This window comes from Amborella trichopoda, chromosome 5 (assembly GCF_054954075.1).
Source record: "Amborella trichopoda isolate Santa Cruz 75 chromosome 5, AtrichopodaSantaCruz75HAP2 v2.0, whole genome shotgun sequence".
In the NCBI taxonomy this organism is placed as follows: Eukaryota; Viridiplantae; Streptophyta; class Magnoliopsida; order Amborellales; family Amborellaceae; genus Amborella; species Amborella trichopoda.
Window position 1 is genome coordinate 10,480,384 of NC_142340.1, and position 26,542 is coordinate 10,506,925.

The 26,542-nt window shown below is 39.0% G+C and overlaps 1 protein-coding gene across 2 annotated transcripts in view; it reads right to left on the reverse strand.

Annotated features, from left to right (window-relative positions):
- Window positions 1-26,542, reverse strand: part of LOC18443658 (tRNA synthetase class I (I, L, M and V) family protein) — a 78,817-nt gene that overhangs the window by 16,026 nt on the left and 36,249 nt on the right. For both annotated transcript variants that reach the window (XR_016055945.1, XM_006853840.4), the window contains exons 12-18: window positions 16,588-16,747; window positions 15,681-15,764; window positions 15,333-15,545; window positions 15,089-15,214; window positions 12,078-12,215; window positions 11,836-11,939; window positions 11,682-11,745 (exon numbers count right to left, since the gene is read on the reverse strand). Coding sequence is in view for 1 of the 2 variants with exons in the window: in XM_006853840.4 (XP_006853902.1) it covers window positions 11,682-11,745; window positions 11,836-11,939; window positions 12,078-12,215; window positions 15,089-15,214; window positions 15,333-15,545; window positions 15,681-15,764; window positions 16,588-16,747 (889 nt within the window). In the remaining variant the exon portion in view is untranslated. The remainder of the gene's footprint in view (window positions 1-11,681; window positions 11,746-11,835; window positions 11,940-12,077; window positions 12,216-15,088; window positions 15,215-15,332; window positions 15,546-15,680; window positions 15,765-16,587; window positions 16,748-26,542) is intronic.

Sequence of the window (26,542 nt, forward strand, 5' to 3'; positions counted from 1 at the left end):
AATTTTCAAAAGGAATTTATCTCAAATTTTAAGCTTTAGGGAGAATATCTAAAAAGTTTAAAGAGAGAAACTATATCATATTTTAGAAAGAGAAACCACCTAAATTTTTTTAGAGAGTAACTATCTTAAAAATTTTAGAGAGAGAAACTAAATCAAATTTTAAGTTTTAGAGAGAAACAACGTGAAACTTTTGAGAGAACTATCTCAACAATTTTAGAGAGAAATTATATTAAATTTCAAGTTTTAGAGAGAATTTATCTTAAAGTTTTAGAGAGTGAAACTATATCAAGTTTTAGAGAGAAATTGCTTTAAAAATAATTCAGAGAGAGAAACAATCTCAAAAATTTTAGAGAAATTTTCTCAAATTTTAAGTTTTAGAGGGGTAAAGTATTTTAAAGTCTAGAGAGAAACCATATCAAATTTTAGAAAGAGACATGACCTGAAAAAGTTTTAAGATAGAAACTACCTCAAAATTTTTAGAGAGATTTTCAACTATCAGAAATTTAAAATTTTTAGAGAGAGAAACTATCTCAAAATATTTGGAGAGAAACTATATCAAATTTAAAGTTTACAACAATGTTCTCTCTAAAAATGTTGAGATACTTTCTCTCTAAAAAATTTTAGGTAGTTTCTCTCTCTAAAATTTGGTATAGTTTCTCTCTATAAAATTCAGGCAAAAATTTTATAATGGGAATTTTTTTTTATTTGTATTGTTGCATACCAAATATGTGTAAAATAATTTTCATATGAAAATATTTTGCACGAAAATGTTTCATACCTACCAAATGTGTCCTTAATAGTGTTAACCCAAATTACGCAAATAGGTTACCCAAACGCGGGATTTTGCATAACTAGGGTATTATCTACAAGCTATCCAAACAGTCATTTCTCAATAACCAGGTTTTGGCATAACCATGTTATGATCCAAAACATGGGTTTGCTCACTCTAACCACATGTGTTATTTTCTAAAGTCCTGACAATTTTCAAAAATACCTTTTTATGAAAATTTATAGCATAAATAATATTTCAAAATTTAGAAAAATATTTAAAAATCAAATAAACATTTATAATATCAAAAAATGAAATATACTAGGAGTGGACTGGTATCAATGAGTCAAAAAAGTAACACTAAGGGCACTCCACTCGCCCCAGAAACCAAGATCCAGAACTGTTCTCTTATCCAACCCAACAAAATCTCCCATGACCACAGTCTCTTTGCAGGGGCCTATGATTGGCTTGTCAAAGTTTGATAATAAAATAGCGAGACCATGATCCCAAAATGTAGATTTCAAATCCCCCATTAAGAACAAGTCTATCACTTGTCACTAAGTGCAAAGGGGGCTCTCTCAATGTACATGTACATGTGTCCCTCTAAAGGGATGCTTCCCATGCAGCTATCATGTGTACATGCTGTGCGAAAATTTATTGAGGATTTGACCCTGGCTCTCATAGGCCTACAACCACACACAGGAGACCACACAGTTCTTCTGGCCTACTAACATGATCCATGGGCATCTCTTCGACCTCAACAAAGGATGACCCACTTCAAACCATTCTCGGTTGTGCCACATGCCTAAGGCTAAGGGTTTTGGATATGACCAAGGCCATAAACCGCATAACACATGGTCATTCGACATACACACTCCCACTGAAATGCATATTCCACTATACATTATTTTTACAAGCTCTCTAGGCCTTTAAAGACCACAAAACCCGACATAATTGAGATTTGTGGAACCAAAATTATGTAAAATATCTTTCCCACTGAATTACCCAAAAAAAAAACGACATTTACAAGACAGAAGAATTAGAAGGGACAAAATATACTTGGGCTAACTCCAATAGCACAAATGAGAAACATACCACAAGAGAATGTACCTCAAAAAAATGACAAGATTGCCACATGTGCTTGTCAAGGAAGGGGACAAAACACACTAGAGGAGGAAAGGGACCTAAGTGATGCATGACCAGCCGAACCAGACTGTATCAGCAGGAAGAACCTCCATTCACAATGTCAGGTGTATGTAGGGAAAGTATAGTGTCTACTAATGTGAACACTGAAATGGTGTACAAGCACCCTCCAATGGTTCACATTAGAAAGGAGGATTATGTTTGCTTGTCGAATTTAATTTCAGTTTTTTTTCTCTTTTTGGCGATTAACTTGAAATTCTGGGTGTCCACATTTCCGAATTAGGCACACCAATAAAATAATTTGCAGAAGAAAAATTGACCAAAATACCCTTAATTTTTAGGGGTATTTGTTCAATTTATTTTTTTTTTCAAATTATTCTTTTTATAATTTTTTAGTTGCGCCTAAGTGTGGTGCTCACACCTTCAAAATCTCATGTCAAACCAATATGTGAAAGGTTAAAATAAAATCAAAATACCACATACAATCATAGTCATCCATGTTCTTCCCTTCTCCTGGAAAGGGTTGGGCGGTGCTTGTGCATCATTGGTGGAGGCTATAATTCCTCATTCATGTAAACCATATACCAGTAAAATTAATACAATTATGTGGAAACATGTCAATGTGTACCATCTGAAAGTATGTATATCCAGCTTATTGTTCTAGGGATCGGCAGCAAGATCAGGAGCGGTTTTGGGATTTGGATGTGAAAAAATTGTGAAATGCTAAAGATCCCTATGTTTGGGAGAGTCATTCATACAATGCATGTGTTAGCAAATGACACCCCAAATGTTAGGGATCTCGATCGCGACCTTTTAGGGATCTCAATCTCTAGCTTTTGGGATCTTGACCCAAACCTTTTTGGGTACTTGCTCCCAACCTAAATTCAAAAAGTCAGCCGCCCAAGCAGTTGGGAGGCCTCAACGCCTTGCACTGGGACTATTCGGCCGAGTGTAAGACGTTGGTCCTGAGCGGTTGACTAATCACCCATGGATGACTAGTCGCTCAGGGTGGCCAACTAATCGCCAGGGCAGCCGACTAATTGCCCTGGGCAGCCCTTAACCCCCCTCCCCCCTTTAAAAATATAGTAGCATCAATAGTTGGTTATAAATAAAGAAAATTATCGGTTTGACAGTTATCTTGGTCTTTAAGGTGGGGTTCGAGATCCCAAACAATGAGGATCGAGATCCCTTTATAGTAGGTAAAAAATCAAGATCTCTTGAGGATTCCTTCCCCGGAAGGCTAGAGCAAGATTCAAGAGAAGGATAGCCACCCAGGTTGGAAGATCCCGACAACTAGGATTCATCTAACTATACATAAGGCGCAAGTCAACAATATTTCCAGGACCTAAATTCTCATCTGTCATGAATATTTGGGAACTATAAAGCTCAACAGTAACATCTATAAAATTCCTGTGTTGCGGTAGTAGTGAAGACATTATGCACGCTATAAACATTCAAAACAAGAAATTTAAAGGTACAAAATGTGTAGAAAAACTTTCTAAGTCTCTGTACATGAAAGTCTCAATGCGTTAGTGAGCCACTTCAATGTTCAGCACATCCCTAACTATAGGGATGATATCACTAGGGTGCAGTATGTGTCTTTACAAATAGAATATAATTGAATGAAAGGAACTAGGATATAGAAAATCATCGGATGTCAACCAGTACCAAGGAGGGTAACTCATGATCCTACTTGAGTAAGTCGCGAAAGAGGACATGTGCACCAATTTCCAAAGCCTCCTGTCAAGAAGCATGCCGTAAAAGATAGAGGAAGATTCATTTGTTGAGGATAAAGGAAACCAACAAGGTATCTTTGCTAGGTGTGGTAAGTTTGGTAGGAAAAAAGGAAGAGATCCAAAACAAGGGCTAACGTTTATTGGTTTATATTTATGAAGTTTTTGAGGTGCCCTCATTTTCATAGGTAATCCCTCATAATGTTACATGTGATGCCTTTCCAAACAGTAAAATACCATACAAACTAGTATTCATGGAAAACTTTTATGTTTTATTATAACGACAGTTTATCCAATGAGATTTTTATTAAGAAATAACCTAGAAGTAATTAGTTACTGTTGCTTTCTAGCAACAAAGATGACTACAAGACATAACCACCTCTCCGAGCCCAAGGTGACCGTCATCTGCACATAGTTCCATTAGTTCTAAAATTATTATGCATAACTAGGGTTCATGCCTCAATGGAGAACCCCAGTACAGTAGCCTTAACCTAGGCGAGAGTTATCATGCTTAGAAGATTATTCTTCCCTAGATTTTATGCCTCAATGTAGATCACATGTAACTGACTTACTGTTTGTGTAAATCCTTCTGTGACGCATATGCCCCAACTAGATTAAATCCTAAGAAACTTACATCTTAAGCACCGAGGACTATTAAACATAAAAGCATGAGGATTTTCCTCATATTTCCCATTTCCAACCTGTTTTTGAGAGCTCTATCAATTGTGAAGACACAGTTATCGAGGATAAGATATGCTTTTAAGAAAAAATATGATTAAAATACATCTTTACTGACCCACTACAGAGAAAGCCTTCAGGAACTAAGGCAACAGTTCTAACAGTCAGAAATTTCCTCAAAAACCTAGATGTTATTTTGATGGTTTAATATTATTTGCACATCAAGACAAACCACCAGAACTTCCAATGCATCATTTGGAAAAGGGTAATCACTTTAGACCCAGATCATAGGCAATCAATCAGAGAGACAGAACAATATGAATATAGTTTACATATGTGACTCTAGGAATGTCTGAAGGCACAGTGAGGCGAAGTAACAAACTATTCCAAAAACACATGTAACAAGAGCGGTTTAGAAAGAAATAAGAACTACAAAAACAAGACTAAAATTAAAATGGAGAGAGAATATACTTCATCTCTGGGCCTGCAAGGGAGTCCACCCCAAAAAGATCATTTCCATAGCTGTTGGGTATGGGTATGGGAACGGGAACGGGAACGGTTCCGAGATCAGGAGCGGAATTGGCGGATCGAAGTTATACTATAGATCCATGTGTTAGGGATCGATGGCCATACAACCCCAAAGGTTGGGATCGAGATCCGTATGTGTTGGGGATCAAGCACCGTTATTACATAGGATCGATAATTATTATATAAAGGTACGAGATCCTACAAGTAAGAAGCGAAGTTCCCAAGGGCATTTTTTTAAGTTTTTTAACTCAAGGAGCGCATTACTAAAAGTGATCCAAAATATTATGGTGTGAGGAATAACTTTTATAGAAGCGAGCCCCATTGTCTTAGAAAACGAGTTCCTCCTGTAGATAATAACAATATGTGGCTTTAAAATGTAGCTCCCAACGCTGTTAACCAATAACATGTAGGCTTAGTCCTTCTATGAAATAAATAAGGAACTTTAAAGCGATCTCATATTGATGGGATCTGGATGCCATATATGGAGATGCTTGTATTCTGTTATTTTGGAATCTAGATCCTAATGCACTTTGTAGCGCGAACCATAAGACTAGGGAACTAGATCCGGTAATGTTCAGGAACACGAAATTAAATTGTACGAAACTCGTTCCCTTATAAGATAGAGTGAGATCCCGAAAACATTACATTGATTTTCTGACAAGCTTCGCTCTAGGATCGAGAGAATCGAGGTTTTACAAGGGATCGCCAAGCAATGGAGGAGATCTCGGTAACTATCATCATTTCACAAGACCCAAAATCAATTCTTCTTCTCTATTTTTTCTTTTTTTTCGTGTCCAACACTTGCAAATTTATAGAAGAAAAAACCCTAAAACCTAACTTGCTCCATAATAAACCATAACCACAATTAAATCCTAGCCCTTCATCAATTTAATATTTGACTTCTGATTATACCCCTCAATTCTCTACAACAAAAAATAAATAAAAAGAAAGAAAGAAATACGCAAATCATCATCACCATCATCATCCCCATCATCATCCAAGACTTCTCACAACTACTTGGGACGGATACATGAATCCTGTTCCACTATACCTCTCTAAAAAGTACACAAATACCATAAGTGAATAAATAAACCGTATAAGCTAAAACCTAATATAGAACCCAAAAAATAGTAAAATAAAAAAAATGTCCACTTTATCATTCTCCCTAGGTTGGGAGAAGCCCAACCTTGAGCTTGTTGTGCATCGTTCAAAGGCCATTGGAATAGTAGGTGACAGAGTCCCCACCACTTCTCTTGGTACTCTGAAATGCTGAGCATAATTTTGACTTCTCTATCAAGCTCAAGGGCTGCTTTTCACATGCCACAACTTGCGTATCTTTGTCATAATTAATTAAGAGTTCTAGCGCCTGTGGGTTGTTGTCAGCATCTTTCCTCTTCATATTTACCTTTTCAAAGCATCCAATCTTTTCAAGTTTTCTCTCCAATTGATCTCGAAGTTACGATTTGGTGTCGGGCTACTATACTGCGAGCACCTCTTTTTTCTTTTTCTTTTCTTTTTTTCTCCTTTTTTTTTTTTTTGAATATTGCGAGCAACTTCTTCTTGATGACCAGTATTTTCTAACCGTCACAGACATTGACTTACTTCACTAATCTCTCCTCAAATTTCACCAATTTGTACTTGCATACCTTCAAGGACTTGATATATGCCCTCCTTAAATATGTTGGTTCACAAAATCAACAATTTAAGGCAATACATTCTTTGATTGAAAGAGCAGACTTCGGCAGCATCATAATAATGGATCATTCAAAGCTCAAGTACGAATCGATGCACCAAGAAACAAGAACTACAAAAATAAAAACAAATACGAAAAGGTGAGAAGATGTAGCCTCTCTCCACATTTACAGGGGTGCCCACCCAATAAAAATGTTTTCACAACTTAAAATCAATTCTTCTATCTCTTTTATTTTTCTTGTCCAACACTTAAATATCTATAATTTTAAAATAAATAAATAAATAAAAGAAAACCTAAAACCTAACTTGCTCATGAAGAAACCCTAGCCACTGTTAAATCCTAGTTCTTCCTTTATTTAACATTTAACTGTCAATTGTACTCCTCAATTTTCGCCAACTACAAAAGACACCAATACCCTAACTTAAATTAATAAGAGACCATATGACCTAAACATAATTTTGGTTTAAAACCCACCACAAATGAGTAGAATCAAGGATAATTTCTTTATCACTGATAAAATTTGATATTATGTATATCCTTCACAATAATTAAAAGTCCATGTACAAAATGGGACATCAGTTGTATAAACTAAACCAGAACTTTGTAATTACAAAAGTTTTTTTTTCCCACTCTACCTTTGGCGATGGATCAGCCTCTAGATTAGAGTATGTTGGAATGTCCAGGTACTGGCTACATGAAAATTTCTTCCCAAACGTAAGTACCTATTGACCCTCCACTCATGCACGTCCCTACTGGATGACACGTTGGAATCACCCTCAAATACAATTTCAATCAAGGATCACCCAAGCTTTGTAAACCAGTTAACAGGGCTCTCGCCTCTGCTATTTGAGTTCTAGTATGTCAAGGAGCCTAAATATGTCGAAACTATGACTGCAACACACACTGGTCCAAGATTATAGAAGGAGCTGCCATCAAATTTTAGTTTTAAGTAGATATCCCAATCACATGGGTAATTGTTTGCGGGCCACTCTCCTTGACTGCTGCAATCCAGCGCATATCAAAATCCACTCAAGAGATACCCCAGAATTCTTTCTTAGTCCTCAGTGCCCAACACAAAAAATGATAATCTAACTTTATCCTGTCCAATACTTAATCCAGCCTGTGACCGGCTGATTTAGAGGTCTAACGGTTGCTTTCAAGCCAAATAAACCTTGAGACAGCACGATGGTGCTTCTCCATAATATTACAACTCGTTTGGCAATGGACGGAAGAAACAAAAAGGATCAAGTGTTATCATAATCATCCAAGCCTTATCCTAACTAGTTGGGGTCGGCTACAAATTTGTTCCTCCATTCCCCTCTATCAAGGGTCATACCCTCAGTCATTACAGGGAATGCCTTAGCATGAGCATATAACATTATCTCAGGATTCATGAAAAGACTTGGTAAACTTTTATGTTAGCCGCCTACCTAACACAACCCTCCTCTCTCCAGGCTTGGTACCGGCATGATTGGCTTGGGACCAGCCATGGGTGGGCTTAGAATCAAGCGTAACTATTAAATAGCATAAAAATGGCAACTCATTATTCGTCATTAAATCACAACACAACTAGGCAATAAATCTATATATGACAACCAAGGATTCATCATGAATTTAAACCCAACGAGGGATAAAGACTTCAGCAAACCTCACCTTGAAAAAAAAATGGCCTAGTGAACAGAACAGTCAAGAACCAATGCGATAGCAAACAAGATTTGAGGGTGGGCAGAAAGGTCCTAGCTCAGATATTAGGTATCTATATAAAAATTTGCAAAGTTTAAATCAGATTCAACGCAAAGTTCCCAATGCAGAATTTTCATTTAGAAACTGAGCCAATAGTTTCACTTCCATCCAAGATTCCCAGGAGCACGATTGCCCCCAATCAAAATTCTATCACAATTTGGAGCGACATAGACTATCCTTTTAAGCAATAAAATGATTCAAACAAATAAGACTATCCTTTTAAGCAGCAAAATGATCCAAACAGATATTTCTCAATGAAAAGATAGCACCAAAAATAGATCGCCAAAGGATAACCAAGATAAACTTGACCCAAAATATTGAAATGCACAGGACTCCGCCAACAAACTATATTTATGCAATCTCCAACCATACCCAGGAAAACCTTACCACCTCAAAGTAGACAGGCATGTGCAAGACACGCAGATAAAATTGGTACAGAACTCACATAAACAATAGCAGCAATCCCAAATACAAGAGGAAAATAGTGTAGATAGAAGGCTACCAAGAAATAGATCTGAAAGCTGCAATCCAACCTTAAAATGCGCTATCTCCCCATCACAGTCAGCCTTTATCAAGTACCGGCAGATACTAGACGGGGGTGCTAGTGGCCCATGAGTGCATACACACTCGCCACTATTGGAAAAAACCGGGCTTAATTTTTAAGATAGACTGGGAGAAGGCTTATGACCATGTGGACTGGCCCATCCTCGACCTAGCATTGACGAGGATGGGATTCGGGGCGCGTTGGAGGAACTGGATGAGGAGATGCTACTCCAATCCTTTCTTTTCCATCCTCATTAACGGGACACCAAAAGGGTACTTCCCTTCCACTAGGGACCATCGCCAAGGTGACCCTCTCTCTCCCTTCCTCTTCACCGCGGTGGCGAAAGTATTTAGTCAGTCTATATCCTGCAGGTATCAAGAGGGACTCCTCTTTGGCTTCAAGAGCAGTAGGAATGGCCCGAATGTATCTCATCTGCGGTATGCAGACGATACGTTAGTCTTCCTGGAGGAAATCGAAAACCTCAGACCGTTTCTGATTTGTTTCAAGTATGCAACGAGGTTCAAAGTTAACATGGCCAAGTCCAAAATGATAGGAGTAGGCCTATCCAACAACCAAACGAGAAACCTCGTTCCTTCAGTGGAGGACCTGCCCACATCGTACTTGGGCATGCCATTGGGATTGGGAAAACGAAAGAAAGCCCAGTGGTCTCTTGTAATTGAGAGAGTAGACCGAAGATTGGCAGGATGGAAAGGTAGATACCTATCCTTTGCAGGGAGAACAATGCGTATCAAAGCAACCCAAGCCAACTCCCCCGTATACCTCATGTGGCTATTTCATATGTCAGCCTCAGTTGCTAAAAGCCTAGACTAACTTACAAGAAACTTCCTCTGGTCAAGTGAAGCGGCATCAAATAAGATCCACCTAATTGTGAGTGATAAAGCCTGTCTCTCGAAACATCAAGGTGGTCTAGGGACCAAAGTGCTCAGGACACACAACCTGGTGCTCTTAGATAAATGGTGGTGGAGACGGGCTACTCAGAACTACCAGCTATGGGCCCAAAGCAAGTATAGTAACCCACCAGACCTTTGGCTGCTTGAGGGTTATCCAACGACTAGGGGTTCGGCCGTATGGAAATCGTTACTCTCCTCCCTCCGATCGTTTAAACAACTCATCCGGTTCCATGCTAGTGGCGGGGATACATTACGATTTTAATCAGACCTCTAGTTAACTCCGCTAAGAGAACAATTCCCCTCCCTATTCGTTGTGGCAGTTAACAAAGCCTCCTTGGTCTCGGAGGAAATAGTAACTTAAGGCAATTGCAGAGTATGGAACCCATCTTTTAAGAGACAACTCACAAAAGAAGAAACATTGGAGAATGTCCCTCTCGGATTCCCTCCACTCCACCTTCCTCGCCTTCTCAGGTTCAGACTCCTTGGTCTGGACTCCCTCGCCAACCGGATCCTTCACGGTGGCCTCCTTCTACAAGAAACTGTTGCAGCCTTCTTTCCCCCTAAACCAGAACCCGGTGCTCTCCAAAGTTTGGTCATCCATAACCCCCCCAAAAGTGCAAGCCTTTCATTGGATTACGTGTTCCGAACGTGCACTTACTATAGACTTACTCCGGGGAAGAGCTGTCCAAACTCCTAATAGGTGTGTCATGTGCAACCTCCACTTGTTCATTCACTGTCAGATTTCCCTTCAACTTTGGAGTAGAATTATCCACGTTTTTGGAATATCTTGGGTTACCCCCCCTTCAATTCCGGCATTGACTTCCTGCTCCTTCGAATATAACGGGCCGAAATCGGACCGGATCCTCTGGAAAGCCTCTTAGCTACGATGTTGTGGACAATCTGGCTAGAAAGAAATTCGAGAATTTTCTGTGGTACCAAAAGCGAACTCCCAGCTTTGTTCCACAAGGTTACTTTGATGGTAATCTTTTGGGCTTCCAACCACAATCAGTTCACTGGGATTTCGGCAGCTACTTTTCTTCGCAACTGAGTGAATCTTATTCAACTAACCCCTCACCACAACCCAAGAATACCGTACTAGACTCCCCCCGTGGGTGATATCAAGTTCAATTTTGACAGATGCTCCTTGGGAAATTCAGGCCCAGCAGGCACGGAAGGAGTCTTCCGTGACCATCATGGTGAAGTCATTTCTTCCTTCTCAGAACACCTTGGTCACAAAGACTCACAGTTCGCAGAGGCCATGGCCCTAATGATGGGAACCAAGAAATTTAACCCTTCTTGGGGCCCACGACTGCACATAGAGGGAGATGTCAAAAATGTTACATCCTAGGCTGCTAGAAAGGCCCCACCTTGGTACCTAGCACACATTTTTTACAAAATTGAGTATACTTGCAGGGGTATAAACGTCTTATGGACGCATATTTGAAGGACGTCCAACAACTTCACAGATTGTCTCGCCAAGGAAGTCGCTAGGAACCAGCCTTCTACACATGTATAGACGCACACAACAGGGAATTCTATATCATTAGCACGTAGGGGAGGGGAGACCTCCTCTTTCTAAATTGTAGTCTTCTAACTTGTAACGGGCAGATTATATAAGCCCCTATCTTTTGCCTCACTGGTGATGTTAGAGCTAGTCTTCTAGAACATGTCACTCCCTAGTGACCAATTTTTGGTTGAGAGACCCGGTCTGTGGGTTAACTCGACCCTTACTCTTGTAAAAACTCTTACTATTATAATATTTACCGTTAACATTGACACACACACAAAAAAAAAAAAACCCATAAAATACTTCAAATAGTGCACTTAGATAAACTATGATAAGATAATACTTAACCACTTCGCATAAAAAATGATGAATACAAGAACTTGCATAGAAAATGTAAGGACACTATATATTTAATTGATATATATAATATACCTCTCTAAGTTTCCCAGCAATGTCTTCAAGAAATCCCATATCAGGATGAACAACAATCATCTCCCTGCAGCCAAAAAAACAAAAGAAATGCAAGCTATAAAATTGCCCAGGAAAAAGAGTTCCCAGCTGCAAAGAATGTAATAGTGAGACTTACTTCAGGGGTGTTTTCAGAGGCTGCTTGTGGCGTTCCCTTATGTTACGGGCTAGATCAATAACAGTCATCATCCTTGTCACACTTAGTTCAATGCGTTCCTCAATCTACAGTAACATTAGCAAAATACAAATTTTGTATTCAAAGGATAGACCCAATTATCTCACTATATAGATGTCATAAACAGTTCAGTTCAACAATGCCCATAAAAGACAAAAATAGAGGTTGATAACACAAAACAGTACCTGTCCTCCAGCTTTAGGCAAACTACAATGATGAATGCTTTCCTCAGATTCACTGCTAACTCTGCGCAAATTCTGATAAAGAACTTCCGTGAAGAAGGGAGTGAATGGAGCCATTACCTTGCATGTGGTCAAAAGCACCTATAAAAGCCAACTAAAATGTTAATTGCACGTAATTGAAAGTTAGCCAACTTTAGAAGATAAAACCCTCAATAAGAGTCTTCAGGTTACACAGTGACCATCGTAGAAATCAACATGCATGAAATTGCATATTAATGAAAGTTTGTTACAATGTTTACTATGAAACTGTCAGCAATTGATACAAAACAACACTTGATACTGAACAAGTTGTTGCTGAAGATGTAAATATTGTAAAGAAATGAAGAAATTTACAAAAATAATGACCATAATGAGCATAAGCATTGTAGGCATCGCAATGTTAATTTTAAAATGCCCCTGCATGTACAAAGCTACTTTTTTTTTTTTTGTTATAAAAAGAAACAGCAAGAGAAAGTATTCATCAAGAAAATTCCCTGAACCATTATGAGTGGACATATGGTAGGGCAATCCTTCTTAAAAACAAATGCCACAAAACATTACCCCTGGTCACCAAAGAACAACATAAATGCCAATGAACAAGGAAAGCATTAATCAGGCTATGCCGATCACTTGGCATAGACGTGGAAGCATGCAGACTACTAAAAGTATAGTTGGTGACTACAGTCACAATCGTTTAACAAAATATCAATTACCCCAAAAAACAAGAAAATTCATATAATCATATATCCAATGATTATGGTTATGGATAGCGATCCCGGTTAAATAGGACAGAGATCCCATGCTCAATGGGATTTAGACCCATATATTTAGGTGCAAGCTCCCAAGGAGGATCAGCTCTTACAGCACAGAACCATGTTCCTGGAATGGGACCATCCCCTAGTGAAGGCGCCCCCCATTTATGGGAGAAAACCAAGGTTACGGATTTGGTTAAATAGATTGGACAGCTAGGTTAAGAGTTAAAGTCCACCTAGGAACTGGAACCAATGTGTTTAGAATTCCGGATTTTGTTAGCACTAGAATGATGGAGCAGTTAGGGTTTGACTACTGGGGGACTTGGCGATTCGAATTGGATTAGGACTCGAAGGAATGAGAAATTAGAATGGAAATAGGATTGGTATTAGATTTGGAAAGGACTCTTACTGTGGGATAAGAGCAGAAGGGGGACTAGGCGTATTTTTTTTTTTTAAAGAATGTAACCTTAAAAATGATAACAGTTGCACACTTATTTGTTGAGATAGGAATGAGAACAAGATCTGGAGAAAGGCATCATTAATTTTCAGAACCGCCGTAGTAGAGAAGTACCATGGGAGTGCCCCTATACGAAATATGTTTTTTGATACTGAAATTTATTTTAAGAAAAAACTAAATTAGACTTGGAAAAACTCAGTAAAATGGTTTTGATTCTCAAATTCTCTTTCAAGTTTCCAACAGAATAGGAATGAATACAGAATGTGTTCCTGCTCTCAAACAATGGAACCATGTTCCAAGAGTGGGAGCACCACCTAAGATGCAAGCTCCCAGCAACAACGGCTGTAGGATTTCATATGAACGGGTTGTCGTTAAGGATTAGAAGGCAAAAGGTATGGTTGGGAAGAAAGAAGTGCACCTGAATTAAGAGGTTAATGGGCATGAAAGGTTGCTGGTTTGGCAGGCTCAGCTAAAGAGGATGGTAAGAAGTGGATAGTATAAGGCAGTTAGGTGTTATAAAAAGAGCTATGTTGTTCGTATTGCATTCTCAACAGTATATGGGTGAAAAGCATTGGTTTTAGAGGAGTTCAGATGCAGAGGAAGTGAGTTATCTGATATAGAAGAAAGAGGAATGGTAGGACAGAATGAAGGTGGCGTGAGACAAAGGGGTTGAAGGGATCATAGGGTGGAATGAACAGAATTAGTGATGGCTGCAGAAAAGAGGGAAGGAGGCCCTAATTTACTAGAAGGAATTACTCCAACCAAGAGTTAAGGTTGTGGAATCACACTAAAAAAAAAGGATTAGAGGAATCACTCCTCTCAAGATGCTTCTAACCAGCAATTCAAAAAAAAAAAACCTTCTCAAATAAATATTGTAGGTCATAGGCCTAAACAGTGTATTTACATAACTTCAAAACCAGGAATCCTAAAACACTTGGGCTTGGGCAATCTAATGACTTGACAAATCCTAGACAAGAATTGGAAGCTTATCTAAAGACAACCTAAGCAATACGGGAAATAAAGAAGCAATCCTAAACTGATTACAAAGCCAGCACTTTCAATACATAAAGAACGTACTCCAGTCTCAGAAACCAAAATAAAAGAAAACCTAACCCTGATCAAGATGAAATAATCCCCCGCCCCAACCCTAGCAACGCTCTCTCCCGTTCTCTCACTTAAGCAATATAGGCAATCCTAAACTAAGTACACCCCCTTCCTCTCCTAAACTGGCTACATCTCCCCCAGCCTCCCTCCCCCCTGCACTCCCTCTCTCACACACAAAATCCAAACTATTTGGGAAAACCATTCACAATCACATGCTAACTAATTATAAATCTGTATAAACAAGCTCTAGAATTGTTTTACAGAAGAATGTTGAACAAAAAAAACAGATTAGAAAGTGATTAGAATGCAAACTATTCTAGGAGATGTGAGTTACTTCAAGTGGAAGGCTCAAAAAGGGGTAGGCCCAAAAGGATATAGTTTGAAATAGTGAGAAAAGATATGACGACTTATGGCTTCATTGAGGGTATGGCCCTTAATAGTGCCGAATGGCGGATCAAGATTCGTGTAGCCGACCCCAATTAGTTGGGGAAAAGCTTTGACGATGATGAGATTGCAAACTATTCAATACAGAAATATAATATATCATAATATCAATGAATTTTATCAGTCCAATACTCTATGGAATATTTTATTTGAAGTTCATAATAACATATAGGAAGATAAAAAATAAATTCAAATACTCTGGAAGAAAAATTCCATACATGGTACAGAGTTGATAATGCCATTCTGCAGTCCTCTTCTCCAGTGCGGCCTTTTAATCTATTGCGGTTAAAGCGGACATATATATTTGTCAGGTTGTCAATAAATTTGAGGAGGTAGGGAACAACCTGTTAAATGGACACGAGTCTTGAGATTTCAAAACCCATCATCTCCATATTCCATCAAAATTAGAAATTGCTAATGACTTAGGAGGCATCCTCTCCCAGAAAAAAAATACTATCTTACAGTGTACAAACGATATGCATCCATTTCTTGCCGAACAAAGGAAACAAGACTCCCAGTTGCTGAGTTGATCCACTGATCAAGTACATTCGATGACATCTGAAGAGTAGCTTGATCAAAGGGTGCAAATGGTGCAAGACCTTCAATCTCAAGCCTCTTCGCATTCTGAACAAGAAACCTATATGCATTGTACCATGGAAGGAAGACATCTTTTACCTGGAGGACATTGCGTGGAAATTCATATAGCCAAGAATGAAAAGTAGCATCACAAAACAAGCATAATCTAAATACAGAGGCTTAGTCCTCTCAAACTGTATTTGACATTCAAACTTCCATGGAAAAGATACTCACAACACCATATACTCCATCCTTCTTGAATCGCAAAGGTTCTGCACGCACAACTGGTGAATTGATGAGGTATAGTCTTAAGGCATCCTGTCAATGCAGAAAAGACAAAGTATGAAGACCAGAGAGAAACATGCACATTTAATGTCTTTATAACAAAATAAACAAAAATCACCACATGCCCAAAGAAAATTAAGACAACATAAAGCCCAATTCTACAGAGAAGAAAAGAATCAGCCTTTATCACATATTAAATATGTAGGATTAAACTGCCTTCACGGGATATAGTGTCTTTTTTTGGGTATTGAACAAGAGTTATCCTACAATTATTCACATCATAAGTGTATGTATTTACCCATTTAAACATGTAATCATGCATAACCATGTAGACACAACGACCAGCACACGTCATGATTAAATGTCGATAAATAAATAAAAGATCGCAGGTGGATGCCCGCACAGGAAACACAATGAGATGGAAATGCATATGCACGCATGCATGTATAACTTCAAATTTTTAATCAACAATTGTGTCAATGCATATGGAGATAAACAAATCCACACAAAATAGAGACTGAAGGAGGGAGGGAGAGACAACTTGATGGACTACTTTCATTGGAAAATAATTAGTTAATCACCACATGGAGCACCATATCCCAGATTTGCACCCCATAGCTAAACTATCTAAAAATAATAATTACCATATAAAGGCATTGATATTGCAGTGTTCAAAGTAGCACAATTTCGAAATCATTTTAAGCAACCATAAAAGTTCAAAATAAACTTAGTCTTAACAAAGCCATCTTACAAACCATATGAATATCTAGAGAAGCCAATCACATATAAAGAAGCACACCTTTTTTATCGGTATGTAGAACAAAGCATTAATTAAAGCAATGCAATCAGAACTTACAGCCCCATAATCATCAATAACTTCCATAGGGGAAGGGTAATTTTTCAATCTTTTGCTCATCTTCTTTCCATCTCCAGCTAAAACAAGGCCATTGCATATAAGGTTACGGAAGGCAGGCTTTCCAAATAAGGCCGTTGACAGAACCATCATAGTGTAAAACCTACAAGGACACCATAATGAAAAACAATAGACAAGTTAAATGTAAGATCATATCAGTTAAAATAAAATTTTGTCTAATGCATTGATGTGACTAGGATTCTGAAGACCCGCCAATCCAAAACTCATAACAAGAACACAGGCACAAGTCACTCAAAGTTTGAATCATGTCAATAAACGCAGTTAACAATGTTAACTTCCAATCACGCAACTAACGTAACAGAATCCGTCTTGTAATGTGTGACAGAATAGTCAGACCAGCAATCATTGAAAAAGAACTTAAATTTTCAGCCAGCGAATAAAAACTCATTTCCAGTAGGTAGAACTCACCAGAGTCAACTGGACTCACTAGGTTGGAAGCCCTACGTATGAAAAACTTGAAGTTTATTGGTGTGTCATATTATACACAATTTTATATTTTAATTGGACAACTACATAGAGTTCCCAAAGTGGTAGCATTGTGGCATGCCTAATGTGATCAGATGGGTAAGATACACATAAACGACATTCTATTTTTCTCTATTCCTCACACAACATGTGATGAGATGGGTAAGATTCATGTATTTTTCTATTTTGCTCTGTCCAATAGAGTATAACCAATCTTACAATGGTTCAATAGAACTCTCCCTTCAGTTTCATTGGTATATGATGATCACATAAAACTCCACAAGCACATCTCTACTTCGTCTTTCTCTACTTCCTCAATCTCTCTATTCTCATAGAATATCGACTCAAGATATCAAAAGCAATATATTTCAGGTACTTCTTGGCCATCAATCTTAACTTGTATTTCATATATTTTGTCTTAGTCCAGCTAATTTTAAAATCTTTAGATTCTAGAGCATCCCTCTAAAGTTCGAACTTTGCATTGACATTGTCTCTAGTCTCATCAATCAAAACTGTGCGATCCACAAAGAACACATAAAGGTACCTCACCCTACAGATCCCTAATTAATTTGTCTATAACCAAAATAAAGAGATATAGGCTCAATGTTAACCTCTGATGCAGGTCAACTATTGCTGAAAACTCAACTGTCTGTCCACTAGTTAGTGCTTCCTCGTATATATCACTCACCATGTCAATATATTGAAAGGTGGACTATGTGACCGGGCAAGTCAATACCGATTAAAAAAAAAATTATCTTTTTCTTATGGTATGGCCACCCAAATCACTCACAAGTGTCGAAATACAATATAAACCAAATAAAATTGCCAAGAATTCTCACTTGCTTTCCATTAAAACAAAATGTATATAAAATATGCATTGGAATAAAGTAAGCAAAAAACAAGAAGATATTGCATACCTTGCCTCAGGTTACCCCCAAGGACATCGTACACCCCACACCGAGTCTCCTCCACCAATGGTACATGGGATCTTGGTTCAAGATCTCATCTTAAAACTTGGGAAGCCTAGGCAAAACCAGCAAAGAGCATAACATGGGATATCCTCAACCAAGGCTCAACACATGAGCATAAGACAAAGACCTAGGGCTAGGCTATGTGCCTTGGGTGTGCCACCCCTTAGGGTCTGCTTTCTTTCTTAAAGCCTAATCTTAGAGAGAGAAGAAGAGAGAAGTTTAGTTATGGGTGTGCCACCCCCTTGAGGCTCAGAGATAGAGAGAGAGAATTAGGGTGTAGAGAATGAACCCCCCCCCCCCCCCCCCCCTAAGCTAATTTTTATAGAATAAAGGCTAGGGTTTCTAAGGTTAGAGTTTTACCATCATTATGAGATTTAATCTTGACCTTTGATCTTCGAGATTTGTGGGATGAAGAGATATCATCCATTCATTTCTTAGATCAGCCATCATGATTAAAGGAATAAAGTGGAACCACTATCTCTCAGTTTCCATAACTTCATTCCATCAAATATTGTGTAGAGAAAGTATATTTCTATCTATTTATTTTCTAACACTTTCCCTTTTTGAAAACAATCAAAATGTCTACATAAAAGATTTCCTAAAAGTTTCAAGCCAACACATGGCTTAATTGCCATATTTCAATTTAGAAAAGTATGGAGGAGGTGGGGCGTAGGACCTATAGGGTGACCACGTGGACCCCATGCCCACTCATAGGGTGACCACGTGGGCCCCATACCTCATATATTGGTGGGCCCAATGGGCCCCCAATGTCTTAAACATTATTTTCAAAAAATAAAATAATTTCATAAAACCTTTAAATATTTTACTTTCCTTTGATTAAAATAAATCCAGAAAATTAATTTTTTTCTTATTCAAAAATTATTTTTCAATAAAATAAAATACCTAGAGAGGTCTAAAAATTCATTTTAATTATCTTTAAAAATATTTAAAAAAATAGACTAAGGACTCCATCCTCTCTAGAGATCGTATTTCACTACACCTTCTCAAACTGGGCCAATAGTTCCCATAACCCACATCCCTTCGCAGGGGTTCATGATTGGACTATCAAAGTCAGCCAATAAATGAAGGAGATACGATCCTAATTCATAGATTGGGGACAAGGTCGATGAAAGTGGAGTCCATCCGCTTATGAAGTACCCCATAGCACTCTAAGAAAAAAAAAAAAACCATGATATATTGGGCAAGGGTATCCCAAAACTCGTGAGATAGGGCAATGCAGAAGCCATTGGGTCCAAATGCTTTGTCATGACCTGGATAGGCCAATTTTGTTTGGATTTCCTCCATTGAAATTGCTCAAGTCAAGAAGCCTGCTCACCCATGATATAGATATAAACTGAAGGTTCATTCAGGACTTCAACCCAGGTTGGGAGGAGAACAAGGTCTGAATGAACCCAATGACAACCCTTGGTATTTCTGCTAGTGCTTCCATTGGACAATCCTCATGTATGATTTGGGCAATAAAATTTGCTCCTCCTGCAATGGCTACCTTATGAAAGAAAGTCATGTTTGTATCACCCTCTTTCAACTATTTAAATTGGGATCTTTGAGACCAGATAAGTCCTCCTTTTCCAAGATTTTTGGAATTCGCACAGCCACAATTCGTATAGTCCTTTCATCCTGAGATAGATGGCGGATTTCCTCAGATAGGTCAAAGTGTTCAATTTCTCTCATGGTCTCATTTTCGCCTCTAAAATTACCAAGATGGTGGTGACTCCAATATTTCAAGCAACATTTTAGTAATTGAATTTTTTTGGAGAACTTAAAGGTAGCCTACCCAAAGAACAAGAAGGAGGACCACTAAAGAAGAATCAACCAATTAAGTTCAGCCTCCTCTGGCCAAGTCAGCTCACATCGAAAGGGCTTAGGTCCTTTAAAGCCATGCGCGTATGTAGAAGCACGGAGCAATAGGGTTCAAAGCTTGGTTCGATCATGTGAAACAAGGTTGTTAGAATTGGACTAGACCGGCTGGTTCACACAGCAGACCGGTACCCTTCTCAATCTAGTCAGGGGGCCTGAAGCGCTTGGTATTGCAAACCAATCGTGGTCCAGTGGACTGGCCTGCCTAATTAGACCGATGCCCACACTGGATCGAACACAAAATTGTGTGTAAGAGGCTCCAAAGAGCAGCATCTCATCAAACCATTTTGAAAAATGAACTCTAGGATTCCAAACAGACTCATGGTGATATGTGCATAGGCGTTTTTCTTGGGTGTCCACCTTGTGACATTGAAATCTCCCCCTATGCTCCAAGGGAGGATTGCAAGGCAAAGACGGCATCTAACTATGACTAGAACTCTTCCCTAAGGTTTAGTCAATTAGGGTATGTTCCCACCATAAGCCATGTGTTCCACATTTTCATGTTGTGAATTTCTCAAAAACAATAAGGTAGGGGATGACCCATATGCCCTAGAAGGTCCTTGAGCAGAAAGAGTCTCCCCGTCATAGGTCGGTGGTCCTAGACCATGTAGACAAGTGGGAGACTTGGATGGTAGGACTTCCTCTAGATCACCGACAAGAAATCAAGGCAAAGAAGTCACGCACTTCTACATTTTTACATGGCCCACCGAGACCATACCAAGATCTTCATATCATTCATTAGTGGATGGGGTGAAGAGGGACGACATATGAACCAGCATCTCGACAACTAGGTAGGGAGAGCTTGGTGTGTGTGGATTCCTTGAGGAACTCCAGCTTTCCCATAGGAGATGTTTGTGTGCAAACCTTTCAACTCTAGGGGTCTGTCTGACAACTGGAAGCTGGTGTTATCTAGAACTTGGAAGTTCTCTCCCTGGGAATCTGGATAATCTGGCTCCTAATATTAGAAAGCACTGTGTTTGGTAACTTGTCAGGAATTTAGACGGAGCCTGAAATCCTGTGTTTGGTACCACCTAGAAGTTATCAAACCTGAAGACCTACTAATTATTAACGCATACATGAATCAAACTAAAGAATGTAAGAAAATTCAAACATAAAAACCATCAAAAAGGAATAAAATTTGCTAGATAAAATTAAATACAACCATCACATATATCCGATATAGATAATATGAAAGAGAGAAAATATGTACAAGAAATTACAAATATCACTAACAATCAAAGAGAAACCACAAAGCCGAGCTTACAAAAACCCAACACACCATTAAAGGGTCCTACAGTTTGCTGGTTTATGCAACTTTTAACAGATTTTTCATGTTCAATAATTAAAATTGGGCATCTTGTATCCTTGCTTTATGCACTTTACAAGAAATAAACACAACAAAACGGTAATGAGATGGTTCGTGGGATATTCACACAACGATAAAACCAAGTAAATCAGAAGAATAGAGTGAACATTAATAACAAAAGGCAACAATAAACAGATTGCAGTAAATCAAAAGAAACAGTGCAAATATTGATAGTAAAGCCAACAATTAACAGATTGCAATATGTAACTTCCACCACAAAATAAGGGTGATGATGCTATTAACCTAGATTTACATATAAAATTGCGGATTAGGCAAGAACAATAACACTTAGCCGAATGTGACTTCCTCTACAAAATCATAGAATCCAAATCATGAGAAACTTAATTGCATATCACAAATAGGAATAAAAACTAGACCTCAAAGATGTTAAAAAAAACAATTGATATATGAAGTAATATTTTGAAAATTGAAACACAATCGTCGAACTCACATCCATAGACTTCAAACAAGAGAGAGAGAGAAAGATTGACCTAAATTTTGCTGAGAGAAAGACGTAAACTAGACAAAAGGAGCAAGAGAAATGATAACAAAGCTTCGCAAAATTGTAGAAATACATCATCAAGCTTGAGATTCATATCTGATGTGCTACAAAACTCTCAAATCAACGCTTATTTTTCTGTGAGATCAAAGATGATGAAGAAAGGGAGGAGAGGTGAACAAACGTTGGCTTGGGCATATCGTTTTTGGGGCTTAGGTTGAAGTTGGAGAGGCAAGAGAGGGAAAACAAAATAAATAGAAGGGTGAAAATGGAGAGGCAAGAGAGAGAACAAAAAAAATAGGAGAGGTCGCTTGGGCGCAAAGTAATGGGAAAAAAAATTTCCCGCGGCGTGTGATCCGCTCTCTTGAAGCTTCACTCTTGATGGGAGGAATGGTAGGGCCAAATCCTCATTTTGGAGGTTGACGCACTTCTCACATGTTAAATACTCAACCGAACTTAGAACCACAGGAGGATTGAGTTGGTATTTGGGATGTCTTGTGATTAAAGTTCCAATTCTCAAACGTGCCCTAAACAAGCCTTGCCTTTTCTTGATTCTTCTTAGTTTCGTCTATGAGGACTTCATTCATGACTTCAAATTCAAAATCCACTGCCACCAAAAGATTGTCAATGCTTTTCCCGACTAATCCACGTACGATCCTCTCGATTTCCAACAAGTCATCAAGATACAAGGACTCGGTCTCTGAGTAATCATTCGTCAATTGTGTTTCTTGGTCACTACTCCATGGGCATGAATTTAAATGGCAAATGCCAAAGTTAAACAAACTTAGGTGGTGGGGGAGATAGAATAGGGAGAAGCAGAGAAAGAGGGGCTAGAATCGAGGAAGATATTTAGGATTTGAGGGGAACAAAAGAAGAAATCAGGGAATGTTTTTGGGGGATAGATGATGGGAATAGAGGGATTGGGGGGTAGAGAGAGAAGACATGGCATAAAGGGGAATGAAGACTGAATTGAGAAGCGGTTCCCTTTCTGTTAATGGTGGGGAAGTCAAATGAGACATCGTAGATGGATTATCCAAGTATAACTCTCTAAATAAGGGGGGACCAAGAGAGGACTCAATGGCAAATCAAAGAGGTATTGTACTTGAAAGGGGGGCAAGAGCGGCTACCTTTTTTCTCTTTTTCCTTTTTGGGGTTTTTTATTGAGGGGTGTGGGTGGGGTGGGGGAGGGGGAGGGGGAGGGTAGGCATTGTAAAGATGTGGAGGAGAGGAGGGAATGAGAAATAGGGAAGAGAAGGAGGGGGAGAGTGGGGAGGAGGGATGTGCAGGAAAGGGGGAATGGGAAAGGAAGTGACAAACATGGGGAGAGAGGAGGATAGAGAGAGTGAGGGGGAGAAAGATGAGCAGGAGAGAGAGGGTGAGAGAGACATTAATTAGAGAGAGGGTCAGAGAGACGCCAGACAGAGAGAAAAGGGGCCCCAAGACACTAAGGAAGGCACTTTGTCCCGTCAAGATAGGACATAATCGCGGAGAGGTTCAAATGGATGCCTTGGATATTATCTGAATAGCTAGCAGATCAGGTAGTGGAGGCTCTACCTCCAAATAAATCTAGGATAAGGAACAGTGAAAAAATTACATGGCACTCTATAGTCTGTTCAATCTATTTATAAGAATCTTATGATGCCTTCTGGCAGGTGCTGGATACCTACAATCGAAGTAGTGATGAGAGTAACATGAACGATGGAGCAGCAATCCCTTCGTTACTTCATGTTTGTGGGAGGGGTAGGGTTAAGAGATGTGAGCTTGGGACGCGTCGCCCTTTTACTATGGCTTGTGGCACGGAACCCCTCTTTATTTATTCTAGAGATATGTGAGATGAGAGAGAAGGAGAGAGGAGAGAGAGAGTGATGTGCCACTCCAGGAGAGAAGAGAGAGAGAGGGGTCTAGGGTTTACCATCTTTATGGATAATTCATCTCGACCGTCAATCTAAGGAGACCTGTGGGTTGAAGAGATCTTAGCCACGAATTCCCTAGATCAGCCATCATGATTAAAAAGATGGTACTAGAACCATTATCTCTTAATTTCCTTAACCCATTCCCATCGATATTGGATTTATAAAAAGTAAAGTATGTACGTCATAAAATCACAAGTTATAGAACAACTTACTAAAAAATCAGCCCCATCAATCCATTCTCTCTCTCAATCACATTATTTCTAAAGTACTTGATTTCCCTTAAAGTAACTTGGTCAACAAGTCAACTTGACCAAGAGAGATAGAGAGCAATTAGGAGGTGTATCGTGCCACCTGTGGTGGGCCCCCACACTCTCCAATGAATTTTTAAATGGTAAAAGGAATCTTTAAAATCCATTTAATATTTTTAAAATTATTATGTACTTATATAATCCTTAAAAAATCAAGTTTAGCACTCTAAAAATTACTTTTGATAAAAAAAATATACATAGCATTTTAGAAATTCATTTTAACACTCCATAATTCTAATGAAATATATTTAAATAAAATTTGATGGGAGTTGGATGAAATGGGTCAAGCTTTATACAAGGATATTGAGGCACTCCATCTATATTGTGAACTACTACCATCTACCCAAACAGATCTAGCAAAAACCCATGACTCACATCCTATGGCAGCGGTTCATGATTAGCCCATCAAAGTCAGCCAATAAATGAAGAAAACATGATCCTAGTCCAAGGATTACAAGTTTCTCCATAAGGCCAAGTCCAGGTCCCACAGGACCTTCGCAAACTATCACAGTGTTGCATGGAAAACATCTCTTATGCACATGTACACAACATACCCCAACGGGTTGCTTCCCAAGACGGCTATCTAGTGTATATGTCGTGCGATGGCAATGATGAAAATTTTGGCCCTTGTTCCCTCAATAAACCAACCACATATAGGGGTCACAGAGCCCCCTGGCCCACCACCATAGGCAACTATCTGACCTCATCAAGGGATGACCGTACAAACCCTCCACAGTTGTATTATATGCCCAGGGCTAGGGGTTTTAGACATCACCATGGGCCTAAACCGTCAAACCTAGCTCGTCGAAACCCAGGTGAGTCACAGCATCAGAACTGCCTCTTTTGTCCCTCTAGACCTCACTCTCAGTGGAGTTTATCATCCATTACATAGAAGTTTATTTATATGCCATTTAAATGGCCAATAACCCCAACAAAGGGCACTCCTCTATAATAGACCGGGTCGCATTACGGTTTGAAGCTTGGAAGACTTACCAATGCTCACACGCGGGTTGAAAGAAAGTCCTATGTTGCTAGCTGATGTTGTGCACATAGATCCATCCCCACCATTTATCGAATCAACAGTAGTGGTTAAAGTGGGCTTGGAAGTAGACGCATTTAAGCCACATATTAAGTCTTTAAAGAAGTGGGTTTGGAATGGAGGAAGAAGAATGAAGTGGTGAGTGGTAATCCTCTCAAATTTTCAACTTGAGGAAGGTTTGGAACTTATACAGTTGGTGACGCATTTATTCAATGATTTGGCTACCAGAACGTTGGGCAGATTTCCTTTTTTTAAGAAAATGTGACTATATGTTAGAATACAATTTACATTTTACAAACACCACGTGGTGTGGGTGATGGCCTCCCACATTTGCAGCGCTCAAAACAGTACAAATAAAGCTAGAACAAAGGAAAGACATTTAATATCCCTTGAGCTACAAAAGGAGGTTGATAGTTTATGGTTAGAGTTGTGGGTAGAAAACAGATAATGGTTTATTGTTAGAGTTGTGGGTAGAAAACAGATGATGGTTTATTGTTAGAGTTGTGGGTAGAAAACAGAGAGGGGTCAGGGAGTACAGATCAGAATAAGAGAAAAGGTGGGTGAAAGAGAAAATGAGAGAGAAGGAAGGTGGGAGAGAGAAGACGAGGAAGAGAGGAGAGATGAGAGAGGGGAGAGCGAGTAGGGGAAAGAGAAGTAGCTACCCATATGTCAAAACTCTACAACACAAGAAGAGGGAGATTCTCTGGGACAAGGAGGAGGTAAAGTATCCAAAAACAAAAAACCACCTTTCAGGGGTTCGGAGTCAAAAAGAAATGGCCATCTAAAGGAAGGGAGGGGGGGGGAAGAAAGAGGGTAAAGAGCCTCAAAAAAAAAGAAAGATGGGGGGGGGGGGGGGGGGGGGCCGAACTGAAAGGACTCTAAGGATGATGTCATCAGAGTACTATGAATAAGGGTTAGGAGAGGAGGGGCTTCCAAAATTCACCAATCACAGTACAAAGAGTGGAGCAGCAAACTTGCAAGGATGTATATCTATATAGTTCTCTTTTTTTCTCCCTCTTTATATTTATTTATATATATATATAGATAGATATGTATACACATTTATTTATTTTTTTCCTTCTACTTCTTCCTTTTCCTTCCTTTTTCTTGTTCTTATGTCTATTTTCTTATTTTTTCAACGCCCCCTCCCCCCTTCTCACCCCTCCCCCCCCCCACGAAAGGAAAAAAAATCCTCTTGTGAGTGAGTTAGGCTGCTCACACACAAGAAGAGAAAGGCCTTGGCTCGATTTCATCTGCTTGATTTGAAGATGAAGGGTGAAGATTACATTTCAACTTCACTCCCACACTCTCCATCAATCTCTGCATGGTGTCGTGAAGATGTGCCCTATCTGTGGTATTTATAGAACGTAAGGGTGTTCAGGAAAGTTTAGGTGTGACGTCAATAGGCGATAAGATGAGAGAGAGTAAACTTAAGTGA